The sequence below is a fragment of the Rhinatrema bivittatum genome, chromosome 1 (genome assembly GCF_901001135.1).
Source record: "Rhinatrema bivittatum chromosome 1, aRhiBiv1.1, whole genome shotgun sequence".
Taxonomy (NCBI): Eukaryota; Metazoa; Chordata; class Amphibia; order Gymnophiona; family Rhinatrematidae; genus Rhinatrema; species Rhinatrema bivittatum.
This window is the reverse complement of record NC_042615.1, coordinates 77,299,793-77,319,962: the sequence shown is the minus strand read 5'-3', so window position 1 is coordinate 77,319,962 and position 20,170 is coordinate 77,299,793. Positions and strand designations below refer to the sequence as shown.

Genomic DNA, 20,170 nt, shown 5'->3' with positions numbered 1-20,170 from the left:
GAGCAGCCTTGCACATCCTTTTCTGTGTGGGTATCTGTATATTGATAATTGTATTCTTTAACTTTGCATTAAAGATTCATTTTATTTAGGCCTGGCACATTAGTTTTTCTTCCTTTATATTCAGCACAAAATGCATTTGTCTTCATTTGTGGCAACACTTTTTTTTTTCTGTGAAAGTACATTAGTCTGAACTTATCATGCTGTATATGCTGTTTCAAAATAGATTTTCTGCCTCAAAATGATGTAAGATGCAATCTGTATATTTTGCTTATTGTCAGTGGCCAGATTGGTTAAAAATGAATTGTTTCCCCTCATCTCTCTCCTCCCTCCCCACCCTCCGTCCCACCACACCATGCCACTACCACCTCTAGTGTCTAGAAATTATGGTTTTGCTAAACAGTAACATATAAACAGTAACATATCATAATCTAATACTGTTTTGTTTTTTGTTTATATTCTTATCCGGTGGGGCTTATTTGTCTTTCTCTTAGAGAGAGAGGTTCTGATGCATCCTGGATGAATGACCAGGAGCCACCATTGGAAGTAAGTAATACACAGTTATTGTTTCTCTGCAGACTTATCCTTTAGCATGTAGACTTCATGACTTCAATGAGTCATGCAGTGTAGCTGGAGCTAATGTTTAAAAAGGATGTGGAGCAGGTTTAATCTATGATGCAGTGCTACAGACTGTCCACAGAGAAGCTTGCTCCTTGTATTTGTATATAAGGAAGATTTTCTCTCTCTGGTACCTCCTGTGGGGGGGCTTTGGTGTTTTTCCACAGAGATATGGAAAAAAAGAAAAGGCTTGTGATCTTGCATTTCATTTATGGTCCAGTGGTCAGCCTATTCTCCTCTTGGCTATAAGGAACAATGGACGATCGTTATATATATCCACCCCTGATGCAGACATTTTATCAAAAAATGGTCATGGCGGGCGTATTAGATACAACACTGTGTTACTTTTATTTTTTGAATTTTTATTGTATTTATGCTTTAAATTGATATTAAAATATGTAATATTTTATATTTTATCTTATATGAGTTTGAATATTTACTTTTATATAGCTATTTAATTATCTGTTTAGCACCTTTTTGTTTTGTCTACCATTCTAGTTGTTTCCCTCTTGCCCTCTCCATTCCCTGCCCCACCCCACTTCTGCCCCTTGTTTCTGGCTCTGCTCTGTCCCTGCCTGTTTACTAGCCCTTCTGTTTTTATGTTTGTTGAATGGCTATTGAGCTGCAGGGCTGAAGGACAGTAAAGCAAAAGAAAAAAGAGCAAGTCAGAAGCAGGGCTTTGGCGCTTTCCAGTTGTGAGTTTCTGGGAGAGGCAGTGCTGGGGCAGGATTACAGTCAGTTGCGAGTCATGATTAAAACTAAACAACTTTTTGATGAATGAATATTTTATCCCTAAAAAATTTTGATCCACTGTTTAAATGCCTATTTCTATTTTAATAAAAATACATGGGCCCGGGCCAGATGATCCAGTGCCCACAGGTAACCGGGTGCCACTCCTACTCCCCACCTCTGCAGCTTTGTTGGGGCCACGTCTCGGCTCTCCACTACCATACCACTATTCCATCGGCGCATCGTGGCTCGGTGTGGTGATGACATCACATGGGGGGCATCAGCCGCGCCTTGTGACGTTGCAGTTGTAGCCTTATGATGTCATGGACCCTTTAAATGTAGGGTCTTGCGAGTGGAGCGTCCTCTTTCCGCTCCAGCATTGGGCACAGGCATTCATGTCAGCTGCACTCTCGTTTGCCACATCTTCGTGGCAGTCACTGAGGCAAATACAGGCAGAGGAATTTTCGGCAGTGCAGGATCTACCAAATTGGCAGCATTTTCACCTGGCAGCAGGCCAACTTCCAAATCGTCCTGGAGAAAGGATCAGAGGCTAGCTTTGGTGGTCCCCAGAGGCCTGCTGCCACCTTGATATCGAGCAGACCCAGCATAGCCCCAGCGAGACAACCTACAGCCACATAGCCAGTGTATCACTTCCCCCCTCCTCAATTTGAGGTTGAACAGGACTTTATGCAGGGACTTGATCTTCAAACATAGTTTTAAATGTGATGGGAGAGAGGGTCTAGGCTCACAGTTTGCGTTCAAGGTCTGAATATCAGACAGTCATAGCAGGAACATCCACGGGGCTGGGGGTGTAAAGGAAAAGGTCATCGGGGGGGGGAGGGGGCAGAGATGCACATAAACAGACCAAGGGGAGTAGTGGAAAAGTCAGTGTAGTCACAGGAGAGAGCAGATCACTCAAGAGGACGCAGCACCCACAGCCTGTTTCTCCAGAGAGGGCACTTCCTTCTAAAGCCGCTCAGCCTTCATTTCAGGTCCTCATGATGCATCTGCACACGTGAAGCAGCAGGACTCCCCTTGCAATTCCACAGCAGAACCCATCCAGGAGTGCACAGCCACATAACTTTTGTGGTCCGACATCTATCTCCACTGGTTCAAGACCGCCACTGGTATACGGTTTCATGCATGACACACCTCCGGAGAGCAGACCCATTGGGGACACTCCATGGATGAGACACAATGGGCCTTTTGTACACAGCATACATGGCATGGCTAGTTTGTCGATAGAATATCAGGCGAGCAGACACTTGGAAACAACACTGTGGCAACAGGGAGTCATGTCCCGCGGCCCCACTCACAATGCCTTCAGATGAGGGCCCAGCTTTCATCCCTATGAAGGTGCGTGGAATTGAGATGTGCCCTACTCCAGTCGCATGGGTGTGTACCCAAGTCTGCAGTACCCATGGCCGGGGGTGGTCCATTCAAACTCCTGGTCCACAACCCACAAAGGGAGGCAACATTGAGCAAACTGTGAACCGTAGCGGAGAGACACCAGCAAGAGACAGCACAACACCATTACTCGGGCTACAGACCACCATTAGGATCTGTCTCCAACCTTTTCAGCATCTTCAGCATAAGTTGAGCAGGTCATTCACACACTGCTGGAGCTGCAAATTGACAGTCGTCCAGATTCGCCAATGAGGGCTATAGCTAGCAATCAAGTTTTGAATGCAGTCGGGCAGAGCTCCAGTACGTCAGTGGCTGGGTTGACGGGGGAAGCGGGTGGTAGTATGCAATCCGCAGGGGAAGTGGTACCTGGGCCAGTGACCAAATGAAAGGGAAAAACTAAGCACAAACACAGGGCCACTCCTAGTTTGAGTAGCTCTTCAGATATGTCTGATTCTGACACCTCGCCAGAAGATAGCACTCTGTGACCATCAACAAGATAGAGTAAGCGTCCAGGGGACCTCCAGCCCTCACTACCCTATCACAGCTATGGGAGAGTATGCCCAAAGTACTCCAAAAGAAGATAGAGAGAGAACTACATAGACATTTTCAGGGTAATGGAAGGAAGAAGAAGAAGGGGCACATGGAAGAAGGACCAGGATGTAGACATGGCACCCAGCATGGATAGAAAGTTCCCTCAGAACATAATTAACTGGATACGGGCATTCCTGAGGATGATGAGCATGATAGGCCAGCCTCACCCTTCACAGTAAAGCCCCATGCTTTGCTGTGCAGATACCATCCTTGAGGTTTATAAGGAATAAGATGGTTGGGCATGGCTAAATTATGACAATCAATTTCAAGACAAAATGGAGGAGAATCACTTCGTGTCCTGAGGGTAGCAGGATGTCAGTTTTTGGCAAATCAGAAGACTAATAAAGCCAGTGATGCTAGTGCGTGCACACACAGTGTCATTGTGGAAGTCCTTCACTCCAACTGTGCAACCCTCCAGATCTGCACAAATGCCCAATAATATCTGTTGGCGGTTCAATAAATCATCATGCAATTCTCAAGAGTGCAAATTTAGACACGTATGCTTAATCTGTTATGCGCTCCTTCCTGCAACAAAATGTACTAGGAAACCTGCTGGGGGAGTTCTGCAAGAGCCAAATGAGCATTATGCTATCGACAAAGCTCCATTTCCTACAAACTTCCTAGCAATGTTCTTATGGCTGGGTCTTTACCCCAAGCACAAGGAGGCCCTTCATCTGAGCAAGGTTTCAATGAGGAGTTTGTTTCAGGGACCCATCAGAAGTGTCACCGGAGGCAATGCTATGTCCACCATCTGGCATGTAAGCATAGTCCAACAGAAGCTTGTCAATTAGTTGGCCTTGGGCCGGATAGTTAGTCCTTTCAATTGTCCTCCTTTAAACGATATTGTTGCCTTTGGCTGTAGTCCTAAAAAAGGAGCCTGGCAAATATAGGCTCATTCACAACCTTTCATTCCCTCAAGGAGCTTCTGTTAATGATCATCTGCCTCCCAAGGAATGCATCATTCAGTATGCATCCTTCTACAGTGCTAAAGCACTGCTAAGGAATGGCGGGTGGGGTACCCTGATGGCTAAAATCGGCATTGAGTCCGTTTTTAAATTGTTACCTGGTACACCCAAGCAGTTTATTGCTGTTCAGTTTTCAGTTCCATGGCAAGCTTTATTTTGACAAGTGCATGCCTATGGGGTGTTCTGTGATAGATGCTTACTTTGAATTATTCAGTTCCTTTCTTCCCTGGGTGATCACACAGCAGGCAGGTATGGACAATATTTTTTATTTGTTGTGCCAAAGGAGTCTGATTCCTGTTCAAGCCTTCTCTGAGAGTTCCAGTCCATTGCTAGAGTATGGCATTTCATTGGCCCCCGGAAAGACTGATGGTCCCTCCACGACTATCCATTTTCTGAGAATCGAACTGGACTCTTAACATGATTTCTAGATTTCCAGAAGATAAAGTAACAAAGTTGCGTACTATACTATGCCAAGCTCTAAAAACCAAGAAGCTGACCCTTCACACACTGCAGTCCATCTCGGCACCTTGAACTTTGCCTGCAGGGTCATTCCAATGAGGAGGATTTTCCTGAGGAGGATGGCTTTGGCAACAGCAGGAGTCAGCCAGCCGCATAATTTTATCATGTTATCAAGGCCAATGTAGGACGACATCGCTGTGTGGGTATCCTTGTTGGACAAGTACAATGGTGTACTTTTGTGGCAAGAGCCCCCTTGTCCAGTTGTGATCTGGACATACACTCAGACGCTTCAGGAGGGTGGGGATTTGGGGTCTTCTGTCAAGGTGCATGATGTGCAGCCCCATGGTCTGACACCTGGATTTAGGCAGGATTAACACGGAACATTACATTCTTCGATTTGTTTCCCATCCTGGTTGCTTTGATGCTATGGAGTGGTAAGTTGCGGAACAAACAAATTGTCTTATGGTGTGACAATCAGACCATGGTATGTATTAAATGGGCAGTCTGCCAAATGCCCCAAAGTGGCAAGATTGCTAAGGGAGGTGGTCATTGCTAGTCTGTGCATAAATACCACAGTTAGGGTCAGTATTGGGATTGCAGATGCTATATAGCTTGTGCTAATTGGGACTTATTTCGCAAGCAGTACCCACAGCGGACGAGATGGGAACCCCAGTTTCAGACCACCTATGGACAAATGGTCTCTAAGAGACCTCTTCCAGGGATCCCTAGGGCCCACTTCTTGGTCAGCATATTACAGAAGCTTCGATCACGAGGATTCTTGACATAGTACGACTGGGTTGCCGGACATATACCATACAATTTGAATGATAAATACATTTCATCCACTAAGGACATGGGAGTATCCAGGAGCTTTGGTGGTCGATCACCTAGCTGGGTTATCCTTCTGTACAAAGGTACATGGCTGGAGGGACCCTGCCAAGTACTTTTTGGTTAAGAAGATGCTTGCTGGATGGGCCAGAAAGGCTAGACCTATTGCCGACTCACGATGTCTGAACATCCATGAAGTATTGGTGAAGTTGTGGCTGCTGCTGCCATCCATATGCGCATTCCCTTTTGCAACTAAACTGTTCAGTCTGGTGTTCTCACTGACCTTTTTTGGTGCACTACGAGTAAGTGAGCTAGTAGCTGCTGCAAAAAATGATGTGGTCTGCAGCAGTATTCTTCTACAGAATGTAACGTGCTCAGGACTGACAGTCAAGTGGGTCATAGGGCAATCCTCTCATTGAAAAGCATCGATTCTCAGGTTACTTTCCTGGTGAAGAATTTGGAAACTTATTTGACCATCCAGCTCTTTGGAGGGGCACATTTGCAAATTCACACATCACCGCAGGAGAGCGGAGCTCGATCTTCTTAAGGTAAATTTATCTTCTTGTAATTTTCCTAACACTGTGCTAGTGTGTGGGATAGTGTCCGCATCTACTAGGAGACGGAGTGATACTGAGGAAGTGAGGTCAGTGCAGGTACGTACCCAGGATGACGTCAGCTTGAAATCTCCCATCTGCTAGCAGAGGAGCACATATCCCACTGGTCTGAGTCCATCTGGCTACATGCTAGGAAAACTATTGTGACTGATCTGTCTTTGTGCCAGTGGGCTGTATGGATCATTGGACATTCCTTCGTCTACTGGGCAGCCAAGAGGGCCTGTGAGCGCTCATATGGACCACATTTATGTTTGGTACATTGAGGTGTTAACATCTCATGGATTGGTGATAGGCTTTAAGAAGCAGCTTTTACCCCTTCTACAATGACAGAGAGATTCATTGGCTCCCCCCGATGTTTTGGTGTTGCATCTGGGGACAATGACTTGGGAACTCGTTCATACAAACAACCGATTAAATGATCAAGGCTAACTGTACCAAAATAGAGTCTTGATTCCCACAGACTTGCTTGCTCTGGTCAGACATCTCCCATCCAAAATGGTATGATGTAAAGCTTTGGGGGAGAGGATGCAAGAAGGTAAACCGCCAGATTGGCATTTGGATTCAGAAGCTGGGAGGACACCAGATTAAGCACGGCTGGGCTGACAAGCATGTATCTGTATAAATGTTAAATGCTATCTGCTTGTTTTATTGGTCAATAATATATTATTTCTTATTGGAATCCTTAGTTCTTTGTAATTGTTCTCTTTTGAAGCTCTGTTAATGTTCAATGTAATTGCTTTCATTTACTGAAGCACTGTTTCTGTTCTATGTAAACTGAACTGATTTGTAACCCCTTACAAGAATTTCGGTATATAAAACTGTCAAATAAATAAATAATAAATATTGGCCAGATAAGATACTTTGTCGGGTACTGGTTGTGACATTTTCAATAGTGTGCTACAGGAAGCTCTGTTGGCCACAGATGAGCGTTTGTGAGGGGTATGAAGGAGGGAAATCCTTATATCATGGCTATGGCAGGTACCCCCAGCCAATAGCAAGTTTTTGTAAGTGGCGCTGAGGTCTTTTGCCAAGGTACCAGGTCAGCCGTTCCATTCTGTCAAATTCATCTGACTCAGCCAGCACATTATCACTTTGTTAGGTCATTTACTGTTCAGTAAATTTCTAATTCAGCTTAGTAAATAGACCCTTAATTAGTTATCCAGCTGCATTTTTAGCCTGGTAAGTGTGGCTATAGATGATGGATACATTTATCTGGTTATCTGTAGTTGCACTCACCTGGCTGAAAATTGATCGTTTAATTTATTTCGTTTTGCATTCCATTCTCAGTCTAGCCCTTCATTGTATATATAAATATGATGCAAGAGCATAAAACAAAAATACTATTAGGAACCACAGTTATGGGTTATACTGCAATACTATAAATCTTTCATTATGATAGTTTAGTGTAAAAACAATCAGGCTGATGCAATATAGTACTCTCGTAAAATTGAATGTCTATTTTCCTAACCCACACTGGCAGCCAGCTCTCCTAGGCGCCCGCTGCCGAGAAGGTGCTAGGGACGCACAGTTTCCCCTAGCACCTCCTTTTTACCACGGCAGCCCGTTTAAATTGTGTGCCCTGGAGAGGTGGATCGGCACACCTTAGGAAAGCAGGCACTCAGTCATAAGCACCCAGTTTCCATGCACTGATATTGCATCGGCCTGATTGTGTCCTAATTCATTAGACATTTCCTGACAAAGTATGCCTATTATGGAAATCCATAATGAATCTAATTCTGTCTGTTTTCAATAGATCAGTTAATCCCTGAGTATTCAAAAACCTAGGAAGACGGAAATGGGATATAATTGAAAAAACTGCTCATGTCTGTAGCCTTTTTCTCAAGTTATGCCATGAGCAAATGCTTTTTCTCATATTAATTATACAGTTAAAATGTTGTGCTTGTTTGTCATTTTGGTAAAATTCTCTACCTCTGCATTATAACTGTGTCATGCTGTTTTGAGATATTCTCTCCCTAGAATACATTACGTACACACACAGGCCACGCTTCACTTACATATTTTGCTGTGCTGTGCTGGCCTGCAGCTTTTCTTCTAGCAGTGTTCCATCGTTTCCTCGTTCCTTCCTTACAAATGTCCTAGCCTGATTCCTTGGAGCAGTGGGAGACTGGCATGCTGGTGAAAATCCAGGAGGCAGCCTTTTCAAGACTCTGGCCGCCTACAGGTTCTTACCAGTAGATTTACCCCATTCCTTCCCAATAGTCTCTGTTTTAAGACTTGAGTTCAACTGGAATTAACAAAATGCCAAAGTACTCCGGCAGATTCTGGCCTCTATCACTTATGTTTACCTTGCTCCTTTCCATGGTGTTTCTGTTCAGGATTTTAGAGACCCACCCTCTGTCCCCTGTTGTAGCCTGGATTCTCCCTTCCCATTTGATAATCAAAGTGGCAGCAGAGTCTCTCTTTACCCTGTCAAACTATTTGCTTGGCAAAATGGTGCTTCTTTAAAGCACAACACAATTTCTCTTTTCACTGACTCCTGCTACCACTGTGCCTTATGGACTTGACTCCAAGAAACCACACCCCAGTGCCACCACCCTGTATAGTCTACAGCTGAGTTATAACTTCTCTTTTCTTTCTTAGCTGCAGCTACAACCACCCATGGCAGTGTCCTTCCAAAACTGTAGCTCGCAAGCTCCCCATTCGTGCCTTCCTCTGGTGGGGGTTTCCACTACAAATCTTCCATTTCCTTTGGCCTTTCCTCAGGAATTTGCAATCCCTCTTCCTCCATCTCCTCTACATTTTCCTCTGGTATTCGTAAAGCTCCCTTCTTATCTACTTATCCCCTTCCACTACCAAACTTTCTTCCTTATCAAAGTGCACCTCTGCTCCATCTTAATTCAGTGATTCACTTGGTGGTGCACAGTCTGTAATGTCCCTCCCCACCTGCTCTTGGAACCTCCCCTTCCAGAGCCCCCTATGTCTTCTGAGAATTTTATTTTTTCTCCTGTCCCTATCTCTCCTCTGCTTTGGAGTTTTGCCCCGGCATTTTCTGTTTTAGCTCGGCTCTCTCTAATGGTTCTGCCAGTGAAACTGTCCCAGGGTATATAGTAACCATCACCATATATTTGTATATAATATCCACTTTTCTGTTCACTTACAACAGATTTATGTATTTGTTCTAATACTGCAGTTATCCACAGTGTTGCAATTCATCTTCTTTTGTCTGTGATGCTAAGTAATATGTGTCTTGCTGTAAATATCAGTTAAGTGTGCATTTGTTCTAAAGTATCAATGCTCTTGACTAGCCAAGAAAGTAGTCACTCTTATAGTAGCAGAATAACCATCTTACGCCATCTTTTCTTTCAAATGGGCTAGACACAGCAGAAAAAAATGCTTAACTTTTGTCATCCCCTGCTTAGTTCATTCTGCATTCTCTTTCCTGTCCTTAATCGGCTCCTGTCATCACATCATAGATAGCCTGAAGAATATGCTTATGTGAACGCTTAGCTCTCTTATACTCCCAGCTAGAATGACTCAGATTCTTCAATATACTGGATGCAAGATACAGGAATTCACTATCCTTTTCTTTAGTAGAGTCACAATGAATGTCTCTCTCACTTTTGAGAGATCTAATCTCTTTAGAACCATTCCCTTCTTCTATGATTGATTGAACAGATTTGTCAATGTATATTCCAGAACTTATCTGAACTCCCTTAAATATTCTAGGATGTATCTCATTTTGCCCCTGAACTCTGTCCATTTTCAGTTTTGTTACTTCTATACAAACCTTTATATTAATGGGAACAATGTGAAGTCTTCCCCAATACCATATATTCCCCTGCAAAATACTAGTATTACTCCTTCAGTCCTGTCTTCAGTGAACATTGAACAAACGTTTTGTTTTTAGCACCTTATTTTTCCCTTGATACCCACCTTTTCTTCTCTTTCTTACAATTCCACTTCAGCCATTCCTCTTTCACTGACATATTGTAAAAGATCTTATCATCTTGCATTACTGCCTTGTTATCCTTTCTTCTGCTCATGCCTTTGCCATCATGACTACCTTCTCTGCTTCCCTCAGCTTTTCTAGATATTTGAAGGGCTGAAAAAAAAGTGAGAAAAGTGAAATATAAATAAAATAAATATTCTTCCCTGTCTTCCACTTTCTAAAATCCTTTGTACCTTTTAGATAACCTTATTGCCTTTCCTTTTTCTGCCGCCTCCTTTTGAAAATCACAATGCTTTCTTTCCTCCTACTTTTATTTACTTTCCTGACAAAGGGTTTCCTCTTAGTTTAGCCCATAGTTCTACTTCACAAAAATGTTTCCATGCTGGCAGCATACATTCTGAAGTGGGGCACTCTGAATTTTGTTTACCCCTTTCTGACTTTGCTCCCACACCATCTGAAGGTCACTTGAGCTCTGTCTGAACCACCTGACCACCTGTCTCAACCTTAGAAACACTTGCCCCATTTGTAAGCACCAGGTTCAATATTGCCTTCTCCCTCTTGGCATCTATTACCATTTGCCTAAGGAAGGTGATTCAGGATCTTTGTGCTTTTCAGTTTGTTCTTTTGAGTAGGCATCATATTTTATAAAGTTGAACTGTACTTCAGAGCTTTGAGTTACTACTAAAAATTTAAAAAAAAAACTATTTATAGAAGTTGAGCACATTAGTCATAGGTCTGTGAAGTAATATGATTCGAATGACACATAGGTCATTCGCAGAGTTTGGTGTATTCATATATTGGGGGAGGGGGGTTTTACCAACTTATTCCCATGAGTGAGGCCAAGAACTGGATCTGTATATATATCTTTGAATAAAAATTTCCAGTGATTCCTCATACTCTTTCATTAGCATTGTATTGTAAGGAAAGAACTCAATTTTCCTAATTGTCATGTCCAGCATGCATTTCAAGACATGCAACAGTGTTTTAACACAGTGCCGATTTAAATTCATATATTAGTAATTCTCATGTAACTTAATCACTTTGAGGTTATAGCTATGGAACATCCATAAACATATATCATTTCTATTCCCATGTAAAATGTAAAGTCCTCTTTACCCACATATTGCAGTTTTCAGAATGTGCATAATTACTAATATGTATTTGCTCATTTTCATAAGCCATCTTTAATAGAGAAAAAACAATATGATCTTGGATGCTTTTTGGCTTTTTTTTGGTTTTTTTTTTTTTTTTTTTTTGGTTTCCTTCTGTATTTGTTTTTTGGTTTTTTTTTTTGGTTTTTTTTTGGTTTCCTTCTGTATCTTTGGGCTTCCAGCTCAGTTGGAACCAGCCTCTGTTGGTCAGCAGCACCATGAGCCTTCATTTACAACTTCCCAAGGATTTTCCCCCTATTTTATATCCTATTCCAACTCATTCATTACAGTCACTGAAGCAACAGTTCATAGCCGGGCCCAATCAACAGGATTCTTTTGGAGCCCTACAGTCATAGCCCCTAAATCTATTTATTACATGATTACTTAGATTCCTTTACCCTCCACAGGGCTATGAATGCTGCTTCATTCATATGCACAGCTGACCCAGAAAGCAGAAGGCCTGACACAAAACTCAAATCAAGATCCTCCACATGAGCCACATAAGTGGCCCCAATCTACATATATATATATATATATATATATATATATATATATATATATATATATATATATATAATGCTGTTAGAGGAAATGATGTCTGCAGCAGAAAACTGGCAGGCTCATCTACATACTTCTCCCAGCAACTCCATAGAAAACGCTAGAGGACACATAGAGCTGTCTAGGTTCCATCTTTCCCAGCCCTGGCACTCTTCCTAGCACCAGAGAACCTGAAGGCTTATTTGCAAGCTTTTCACAGCAGCTGGCTCCAGAGGACATTGTGGGCTGTCGAGGCTTCAACTTCCACAGCCCCCACATTGTTTCCAGCTGCAGAAAACTAGAAGGCTCACTTGAATATTTTTGTCAGTAGCCCCAGGAGAGGACTGCAGAGGACACTGTGAGCTTTCTAAGTTCCAGCATTCATAGTCCATGCATGCTTTCTAGCATCAGAGGACCTGAAGGTTCATTTGCATACTTCTCCCAGCAACCTCAGCAGTAGACTCCAGAGGACACCTTGAGTTATTCAGGCTGCATTTCCACAGCCCCCACATTGTTTCTAGCTGCAGAGAATTGGAAAGTTCATTTACAAACTTCTTTCAGCAGAGGATACTGCGAGCCTTCTAGGTTTCGGCTTTTGCAGCCCTCATACTATTTATAGCACCAGAGGCCTTGCCCCAGCAGAGAACTACAGTCAACACCACAAGCTGTCTAGTTTCGCTCCCACAACCCAAGCCTGTGTGAAGGGGTGCATGAGAGAGAGACATAGGTAGCCTGTGTGAGGATGTATGTATTAGAGAGAGAGGAAGCTTATGTGGGTGTGTATGCGAGAGAGTGAGGGAGCCTGTAAGAGGGTGTGTGTATGTGTACTAGAGAGAGAGAGCATGTGTGTGAGAGAAGGAGGGACAGTGAGAATCTGTGTGAGGGGAGGTACTGAGAACAGGGTCAAACTCTGGGACTGGCGATAGAGTGGAAGGGGTTGAGCCTAGAGGTGGAAGGAAGAGATACTGGCAGGTAGGGCCTGAGAGGGCAAAGTGGCCAGGGGAGTAGGGAGAGCGACTAGAAGGGACAGTCTTACAGTGAATTTCTAGGGAAATTCTGCTCAAAATATTTAAAATTCTGCATCCCTAAGTAATAACTTTTTTCTGTATTAATTTAAAATGTAATTACTTAAAGACTATTCAAAAACTACGTGGCTCTAGAAGGGTGGTAGTTACACAGAAAACTCCCGAACGATGATATTAACTAACACACCATAATTGCATCTCCCTTATTCAGAGATAATGACCATCATACTGGGCATCATTGGCTATTGGGCATTCAATTAAGAGGCAATCAGGGCAAAGGAATTGATTAAAATTATTTCTTCGGATATGATACAGCTAAGTGGACAATTTTTCTAACATATTAATGAGTTCTTTTAAGAATATTTCCAGAAGAGCCATGGTGTTTTGTGGTGATATTTCTCGCACCGGTTAAATATCACATTTACTATAAACATACACATGGATGCATTCACAAAAAGTTAAAAAAAATAGCAAAAAAACAACAAATGACCGATTAGATATTGGCAGAGTTTGAAATGTGTTTGTACTCAAAACAATGATGCCAGGTATGATGGTCATTATCTCTGAATAAGGGAGATACAATTGTGGTGTGTTAGTTAATATCATAAGAACATAAGAAAATGCCATATTGGGTCAGACCAAGGGTCCATCAAGCCCAGCATCCTGTTTCCAATCCAGGCCATAAGAACCTGAGAAGTACCCAAAAACTAAGTCTATTCCATGTTACCATTGCTAATGGCAGTGACTATTCTCTAAGGGGCGGATTTTCAGAGCCCTGCTCGCCTAAATCCGCCCAAATCCGGGCGGATTTAGGCGAGCAGGGCCCTGCGCGCCGGTGAGCCTCTTTTACATAGGCCTACCGGCGCGCGCAGAGCCCTGGGACTCGCGTAAGTCCCGGGGTTCTCCGAGGGGGGCGTGTCGGGGGGCAGGCCCGGTCGTCGCAGCGTTTAGGGGCGTGTCAGCAGCGTTTTGGGGGCGGGTACGGGGGCGTGGCCGCGCCCTCCGTACCCGCTTCCAGGTCGCGTCCCGGCGCAAGAGGCCCGCTGGCGCGCAGGGATTTACGCCTCCCTCTGGGAGGCGTAAATCCCCCGACAAAGGTAAGGGGGGGGGCTTAGACAGGGCCGGGCGGGTGGGTTAGGTAGGGGAAGGGAGGGGAAGGTGAGGGGAGGGCAAAAGGAAGTTCCCTCCGAGGCCGCTCCGATTTCGGAGCGGCCTCGGAGGGAACGGGGGTAGGCTGCGCGGCTTGGCACGCGCCGGCTATACAAAATCAATAGCCTTGCGCGCGCCGATCCAGGTTTTTAGCAGATACGCGCGGCTCCGCGCGTATCTACTAAAATCCAGCTTACTTTTGCTTGTGCCTGATGCGCCAGCAAAAGTAGGCCAATTTGCGCTATTTGAAAATCTACCCCTATGTGAACTTAATAGCAGGTAATGGACTTCTCCTCCAAGAACTCATCCAATCCTTTTTTAAACACCGCTATACTAACTGCACTAACCACATCCTCTGGCAACAAATTCCAGAGTTTAATTGTGCGTCGAGTAAAAAAGAACTTTCTCCGATTAGTTTTAAATGTGCCCCATGCTAACTTCATGGAGTGCCCCCTAGTCTTTCTACTATCCGAAAGAGTAAATAACCGATTCACATCTACCCGTTCTAGACCTCTCATAATTTTAAACATCTCTATCATATCCACCCTCAGCCGTCTCTACTCCAAGCTGAAAAGTCCTAACCTCTTCAGTATTTCCTCATAGGGGAGCTGTTCCATTCCCCTTATCATTTCGGTAGCCCTTCTCTGTACCTTCTCCATCGCAATTATATCTTTTTTGAGATGGGGCGACCAGAATTGTACACAGTATTCAAGGTGCGGTCTCACCATGGAGCGATACAGAGGCATTATGACATTTTCCATTTTATTCACCATTCCCTTTCTAATAATTCCCAACATTCTGTTTGCTTTTTTGACTGCTGCAGCACACTGAACAGATGATTTCAATGTGTTATCCACTATGACGCCTAGATCTCTTTCTTGGGTTGTAGCACCTAATATGGAACCCAACAGCTCAAAGTACCTGATCTGGAAGGTCATGTTTTTGGTGGCAGTCTTCAGCTCGCAGGGTTAGCAAGCTCCAAGCCTTAGTGACTTATCCACCTTAAACAAAATGTTTCCACAATAAGGTGGTTTTAGGCATGCACCCTAAGGTGGTGTTGGACTTCCATCTTAGTTCATCGTCCAGCCACCATATTTTACAGGACCCATTCACACCAAGGCGAATGAGCCCTGCACAGTTTGGACTACAAAAGAGCCTTAGCCTTTTATCTGGAGTGGACAGAAGCCCATAGACAGTCCACCCAACATTTTCTGTCTTTTGATCAGAACAGATTGGGTATTCCCGTTGCCAAGCAGGCATTTTCCAGTTGGTTAGCAGACTGCATCTCCTTCTACCCAGGCAGAATTGCATCTTGGGGCCATGTTAAGACTCACTATGTTAGAGCCATGGTAACATCAGAGGCCCACTTGTGAGCAGTCCTCATGGAGGAGATCTGCAGAGCTGCAACATGGAATTCTCTCCACACATTCATATCATGTTACTATCTGGATAGGGATGGCTAACGCGACAGCAGGTTTGGCCATTCTATGCTTTGAATTCTGTTTGAGGTGTAGAATGAAACTCTGTTCCTGCTAGAGCCCATTCTTTCTTTTCAAGATGTTCTCCCCCCCCCCCCCCCCCCCCCCCCCCCCCCTTATTACTAACAAAATTGGTTATTGCTGTACCTTTGGCAAATGTTTGGTGTTTTGTTGGTCCCTTTTTATGTTGTGGGGCAACCTGTAACTAGGGATTCACCCATGTATGAGGATTGCCATCCTCCTGGTCCTTGGAGAAAACAGAGTTGCTTATCTGTAACAGGACTTCTCCGAGGACAGCAGGATGCCAGTCGTCACAAAACCCACCTGCCACCCCACGAAGCTGGGTTTTACTTCATAGGTATTGTTCTTAATTTATTTTTGTTCCTCAATTCTATGTTATAAGGTTGAGGGGACCCTGCATGGATGCATGGTATAATGGCATACTGGGCATGCTCTGAGAGGCTCAGTCAAAGTTCTAGAAACTTTGACATAAGTTTTATGTGCCGGGCTCCATCAAATGATGTCACCAATGTGTGAGGACTGGCATCCTGCTGTCCTTGGAGAATACCTGTTACAGGTAAGCAAGTCTGCTGTCTACATGTAAGGCACACTAGATTCTACCACATATGGAAATCAATCATAGTATCATCCTTCATATTAGTCTGTATCACTTTAACAGCAAGAAATAATAGAATATCTCACAATTTCTTCTAGCATTCTAGACAGTTTGAAATGAAAGTTTTTCCTTCATGCCAAGAATCAAGGCAATCCATTCCCAAACCTTGTCCCAAATCTGGCACAATTAAAAACAAATCAACATAAGAGACAGTGTACCAATCTCCTTTTTACAGAGTCAACATTTATTATCCAGATTACCAGGCACTTTAGCTACGTTAACTAGTGTCCATACTCTCTGGACTGATTCTAATCTTTCTCTGTTTTTTTTAAGATATAGCCTACAGAACTGAATACAGTTCTTTGGTGAGGCCTCACCAATGCCCTGTACAGTAGCATTAGCACTTCTTTTTTCCTGCTGATATCTCTCTCTATACTGTCCAGCTTTCATCTGGCCTTAGTCACCACCTTTTTACATTGCTTCACTACCTTCAGATCATCAAAACAATATCATTGCATGATGCCTTCCAGTCCATGCACATCAGTCTCTCTCACTCCTGATCTCCTTTAACTTCTTTGGATTTCTGCACTCCAACTTCATAACTCTGCACTTCACATTGAATTGTAATTGTCAGGTATTCAACCTTTCCTCAAGCTTTCTTAGATCACTTCTCATCCTGTCTAATCCTTCAGGGGTGTCCTTTCTGATGTGGATTTTATTGTGTTCCACAAAAAGACAAACTTTTCTTTCTAAACCAAGGCTTCCCAAACTTATCCAAGGACCCCATAGCCAGTCGGGTTTTCAGGATATCCATAATGAATATGCAGATTTATCTCATGTATATTCATTATGGATATCCTGAAAACCTGACTGGCTTAGGGTCCCCAAGACAGATTTGGAAAGTGCTATCCTAAACCCTGTGCAATATCACTCACAAATGGAACCGACCCCAGAACACTTCTCTCCTCAGAATGAGTTCCATTTACACTATCTGCCTTCTATTAGTCAACAGATTACTACTCCATTCCTCGACCGACTCCCAAGTTTCTCATTTTATTCATGAGCCTACTATGCAGGACCATATCAAAAGCTTTGCTGAAATCCAAGTAAACAACATCAAGTGCCTGCCCTTAATCTAATTCCCTTTCACCCAATAAAAAAAATAAATCGAATTTGTTTGACACAACCTTCCTTTGGTAAGACCATGTTGCCTCATATCCTGAAACTTGCCTTATATTTCATTATTGTCTCCTTCAACAGTCTCCATTAATGACCACACTCCGAGGTAAGGCTAACCAGCCTGCAGTTCCCAACCTCCCCTCGGCTACCATTCTGAATCGGGACCACAACCACCTTTTCTCCAACCTTGCGGCACCATTCCCGTCTCCAAGATTTTATCGAACAGGTTCTTCAGTGGACCTGCCAGCACCTCTCAAGTTCTCCTAGTATCCAGGGATTTATTCCATCCAGCCCCATGGCCTTGTCCACTTTGTTTTGCTGATTCCATCAAACTACTCTCTTCTGTAAATGGATGGTATCTATCCCACATTTTACTGCCAACCAGTGTGGCCCCCAAGTTTGTCTTTAATGAACATCAAACTGAAGTATTTGCTTAATATTTCTGTTTTTTCTCTATACATTGCTCCTTGTTACCTTTTAATCTTACATTATCCTCCTTTCTTTGACACACCTGAAAAATGTTTTGTCTCCTCACTTTACCCCTTTAAAAATTCTTTCTTCCACTTGACCTTTTGCATCCCAATTTCTTTCCTTCATGAGATATTCTTTTCTGTATTCTTCTTTCTAAGATCCTATGTACTTTTGTGTGCACTGAACCAGAATGAAAAGGAGAAAACCAAATTCAGCAAAGTCCAGTTTCTATCCACTTTTTACCTGTGAGGATTTGCTCAAATTCTCAAAGCGAAAGTGCATGTGTAATTTTGCTTTGACAATTGCTACGGCTGCAGAGTACCTACAGATGTTTGAACCTGCTTTTTCTGTGGGTACCTTTTCATGGAAAATAGTGTATGTAGATTTGAAATGCAGTCTATGTGCATTATTTTCCCTCTGCAGGAATGCCTTCACTAAATACAGATAAAAGTATGCACGTTGTGGACCCACCCACAAGCTTAGAGCCAGATTTAGGCTGGTAATTTTCTGTGAACCCTTTCACCCGGGAAATCGATTTTCAAAATTGCTCTCCTTATGTTTTTGAAAAGAAACAATCATGGAAAAATATAATGACGCATCTTACTTTTCCAGCCATCTTTTGAAAGGTTCTTGTTTCATGTGTTGAAAACAAAGATGATATATAGAGAGAGGTGAATTTTAAGTCTCGCGCACTTATGCATGTTTCCCGGCTCGTGCACATGGACACAGCAATTTTGTAACATTTGCTCATATATGCATGTATACGCGCGCCTGTTATAAAATCGGCCATACGCATGTACATGTGCGCACAACTTTATGTTGACGCACACATGTGCATGCACATGCCGTCTCAATCACTTAAGTAGGAGATCTTTAGTAGATACGCATGCTGATGCAATTATCTGTTTCCCTAGTTCATTCCCGGTTCACCCCACTAAAGGAGAGCTCTTCTTAAACCCCCTAGTTAACTTGCCTCCCTTTTACCCTATTAGCCCCGACCCTTAAAACCCCGCTGACTAGCCTAGTTTTTGTTACTTTACTACTTGCACGCTGTCCATAACGGAAGTAAAGGTACGCAGTAGGAAACCCCGGCGCGCATTTGTGTGAGTAAATACTTTTGCGCAGAGTTCATGTTACAGACTCGGCCTGCAATGCCCCACCTCCACCTCGCCCCTTTTTTGAACTTTTTGATTTGTTTGTGTACCAGGAGATATACGCATATTCCCAGATTTGGCACGCAGAGGCCTTAAAAAAAAAAAAAATCTGCCAGATATATATATATATATTTTTAGCCTGGGTGCCCTTACCTGTCTGTGTATCTATTAGGAATGGAACTCCAGGCACACATGGGTCCATTTGGGCATGGAATGCCAATAGAAAGGCAGCAAGTCTTTGCTTTATGTGTGAAAGTCTTCAAATCATGGTGAAAATAACTTAAAAGTAATATTTTTTTCAATGTGAGGGTTCTTTATGCCAGAGATTTGTGAGACCTCCTGGCAGAATTTTCCATCTATGCTACAGAATATGTAAATGCTATTAAAAGGCCATTAAGTTGTTATCATGTTGCTATTGAAATGCTAATAGGTTACAATATTTGGCATGCCAAATGGTTATTAATCTAGTGTTGCTATGGTAAATATTTATTTTGGTTTCCTTTAGGCTTTAGATTTTAGCGATGATGAACAGGAGAAAAAGGCTAAACAGCAGAAAAAGTTTCAAAATCAAGAAAAAAAGAAGACCAAGTTTGAACCAAGTGAATCAAGTACGTAACTGCCACCAATTAAATAAATTAGGATAAACTCTGTAACCAAGTAGGAAAAACAAGTTCCTCTCCTATTAAATTTTTCTTTGGTAATTGGATATTAGATCTTATTTTTCAAAAAGTATTGTATCTTATTGCCAAATTGAAGACATTTCTCAAAGATGTTTTATTTAATATTTATACAAAGTATGTAACAGTGCATTCTTAATTTTGGTATAAGAAAAGTACTGATTTGAACCTTTTTCCAGGCCTGGATTTATACACATTCACGAAGACCTATCAGGCATGTGCCTAAGGCTTTATAATTGTGGAAGTGTCAAAGCTTCAACTTTTCCCCATAGACCTCTAATCTCTCTCAGTTCCTGTCTGCTCAGGGCTCTGGTAGCACAATTAGCAAGAAGCAGGGACTGAGTAAGCCCATACCAAGAGGCACCGCAGTGGCTCTGCACCCTCTGATCTTCTATACAAGAGACTGAGTCTCTGACAGTCCCTGCCTTGCTGCTTGCTAATACTGTCAGATCCCTGAGGTCTGTGAGGGAGGCAGTAGGAGAGAAGGGGTTAGAGGTCTGTGGGCGGTGCAGGAGGAAATCAGATCTGATTGGAGCTCTGCGGATGGAGGGCAGGGAGTCGGATCTGAAGTCTGCAGGGCGTCATGGCACTGTTGGCTAGCCAAGAGCTTTCTTT

At 43.1% G+C, this 20,170-nt stretch overlaps 1 protein-coding gene across 1 annotated transcript in view; it reads left to right on the top strand.

Annotated features, from left to right (window-relative positions):
- NAF1 (nuclear assembly factor 1 ribonucleoprotein) overlaps positions 1-20,170 on the top strand; it is a 344,209-nt gene that overhangs the window by 306,089 nt on the left and 17,950 nt on the right. Inside the window, exons 6-7 of the mRNA XM_029618509.1 lie at positions 492-543; positions 19,384-19,486. Of these exons, the coding sequence (XP_029474369.1) occupies positions 492-543; positions 19,384-19,486 (155 nt within the window). The remainder of the gene's footprint in view (positions 1-491; positions 544-19,383; positions 19,487-20,170) is intronic.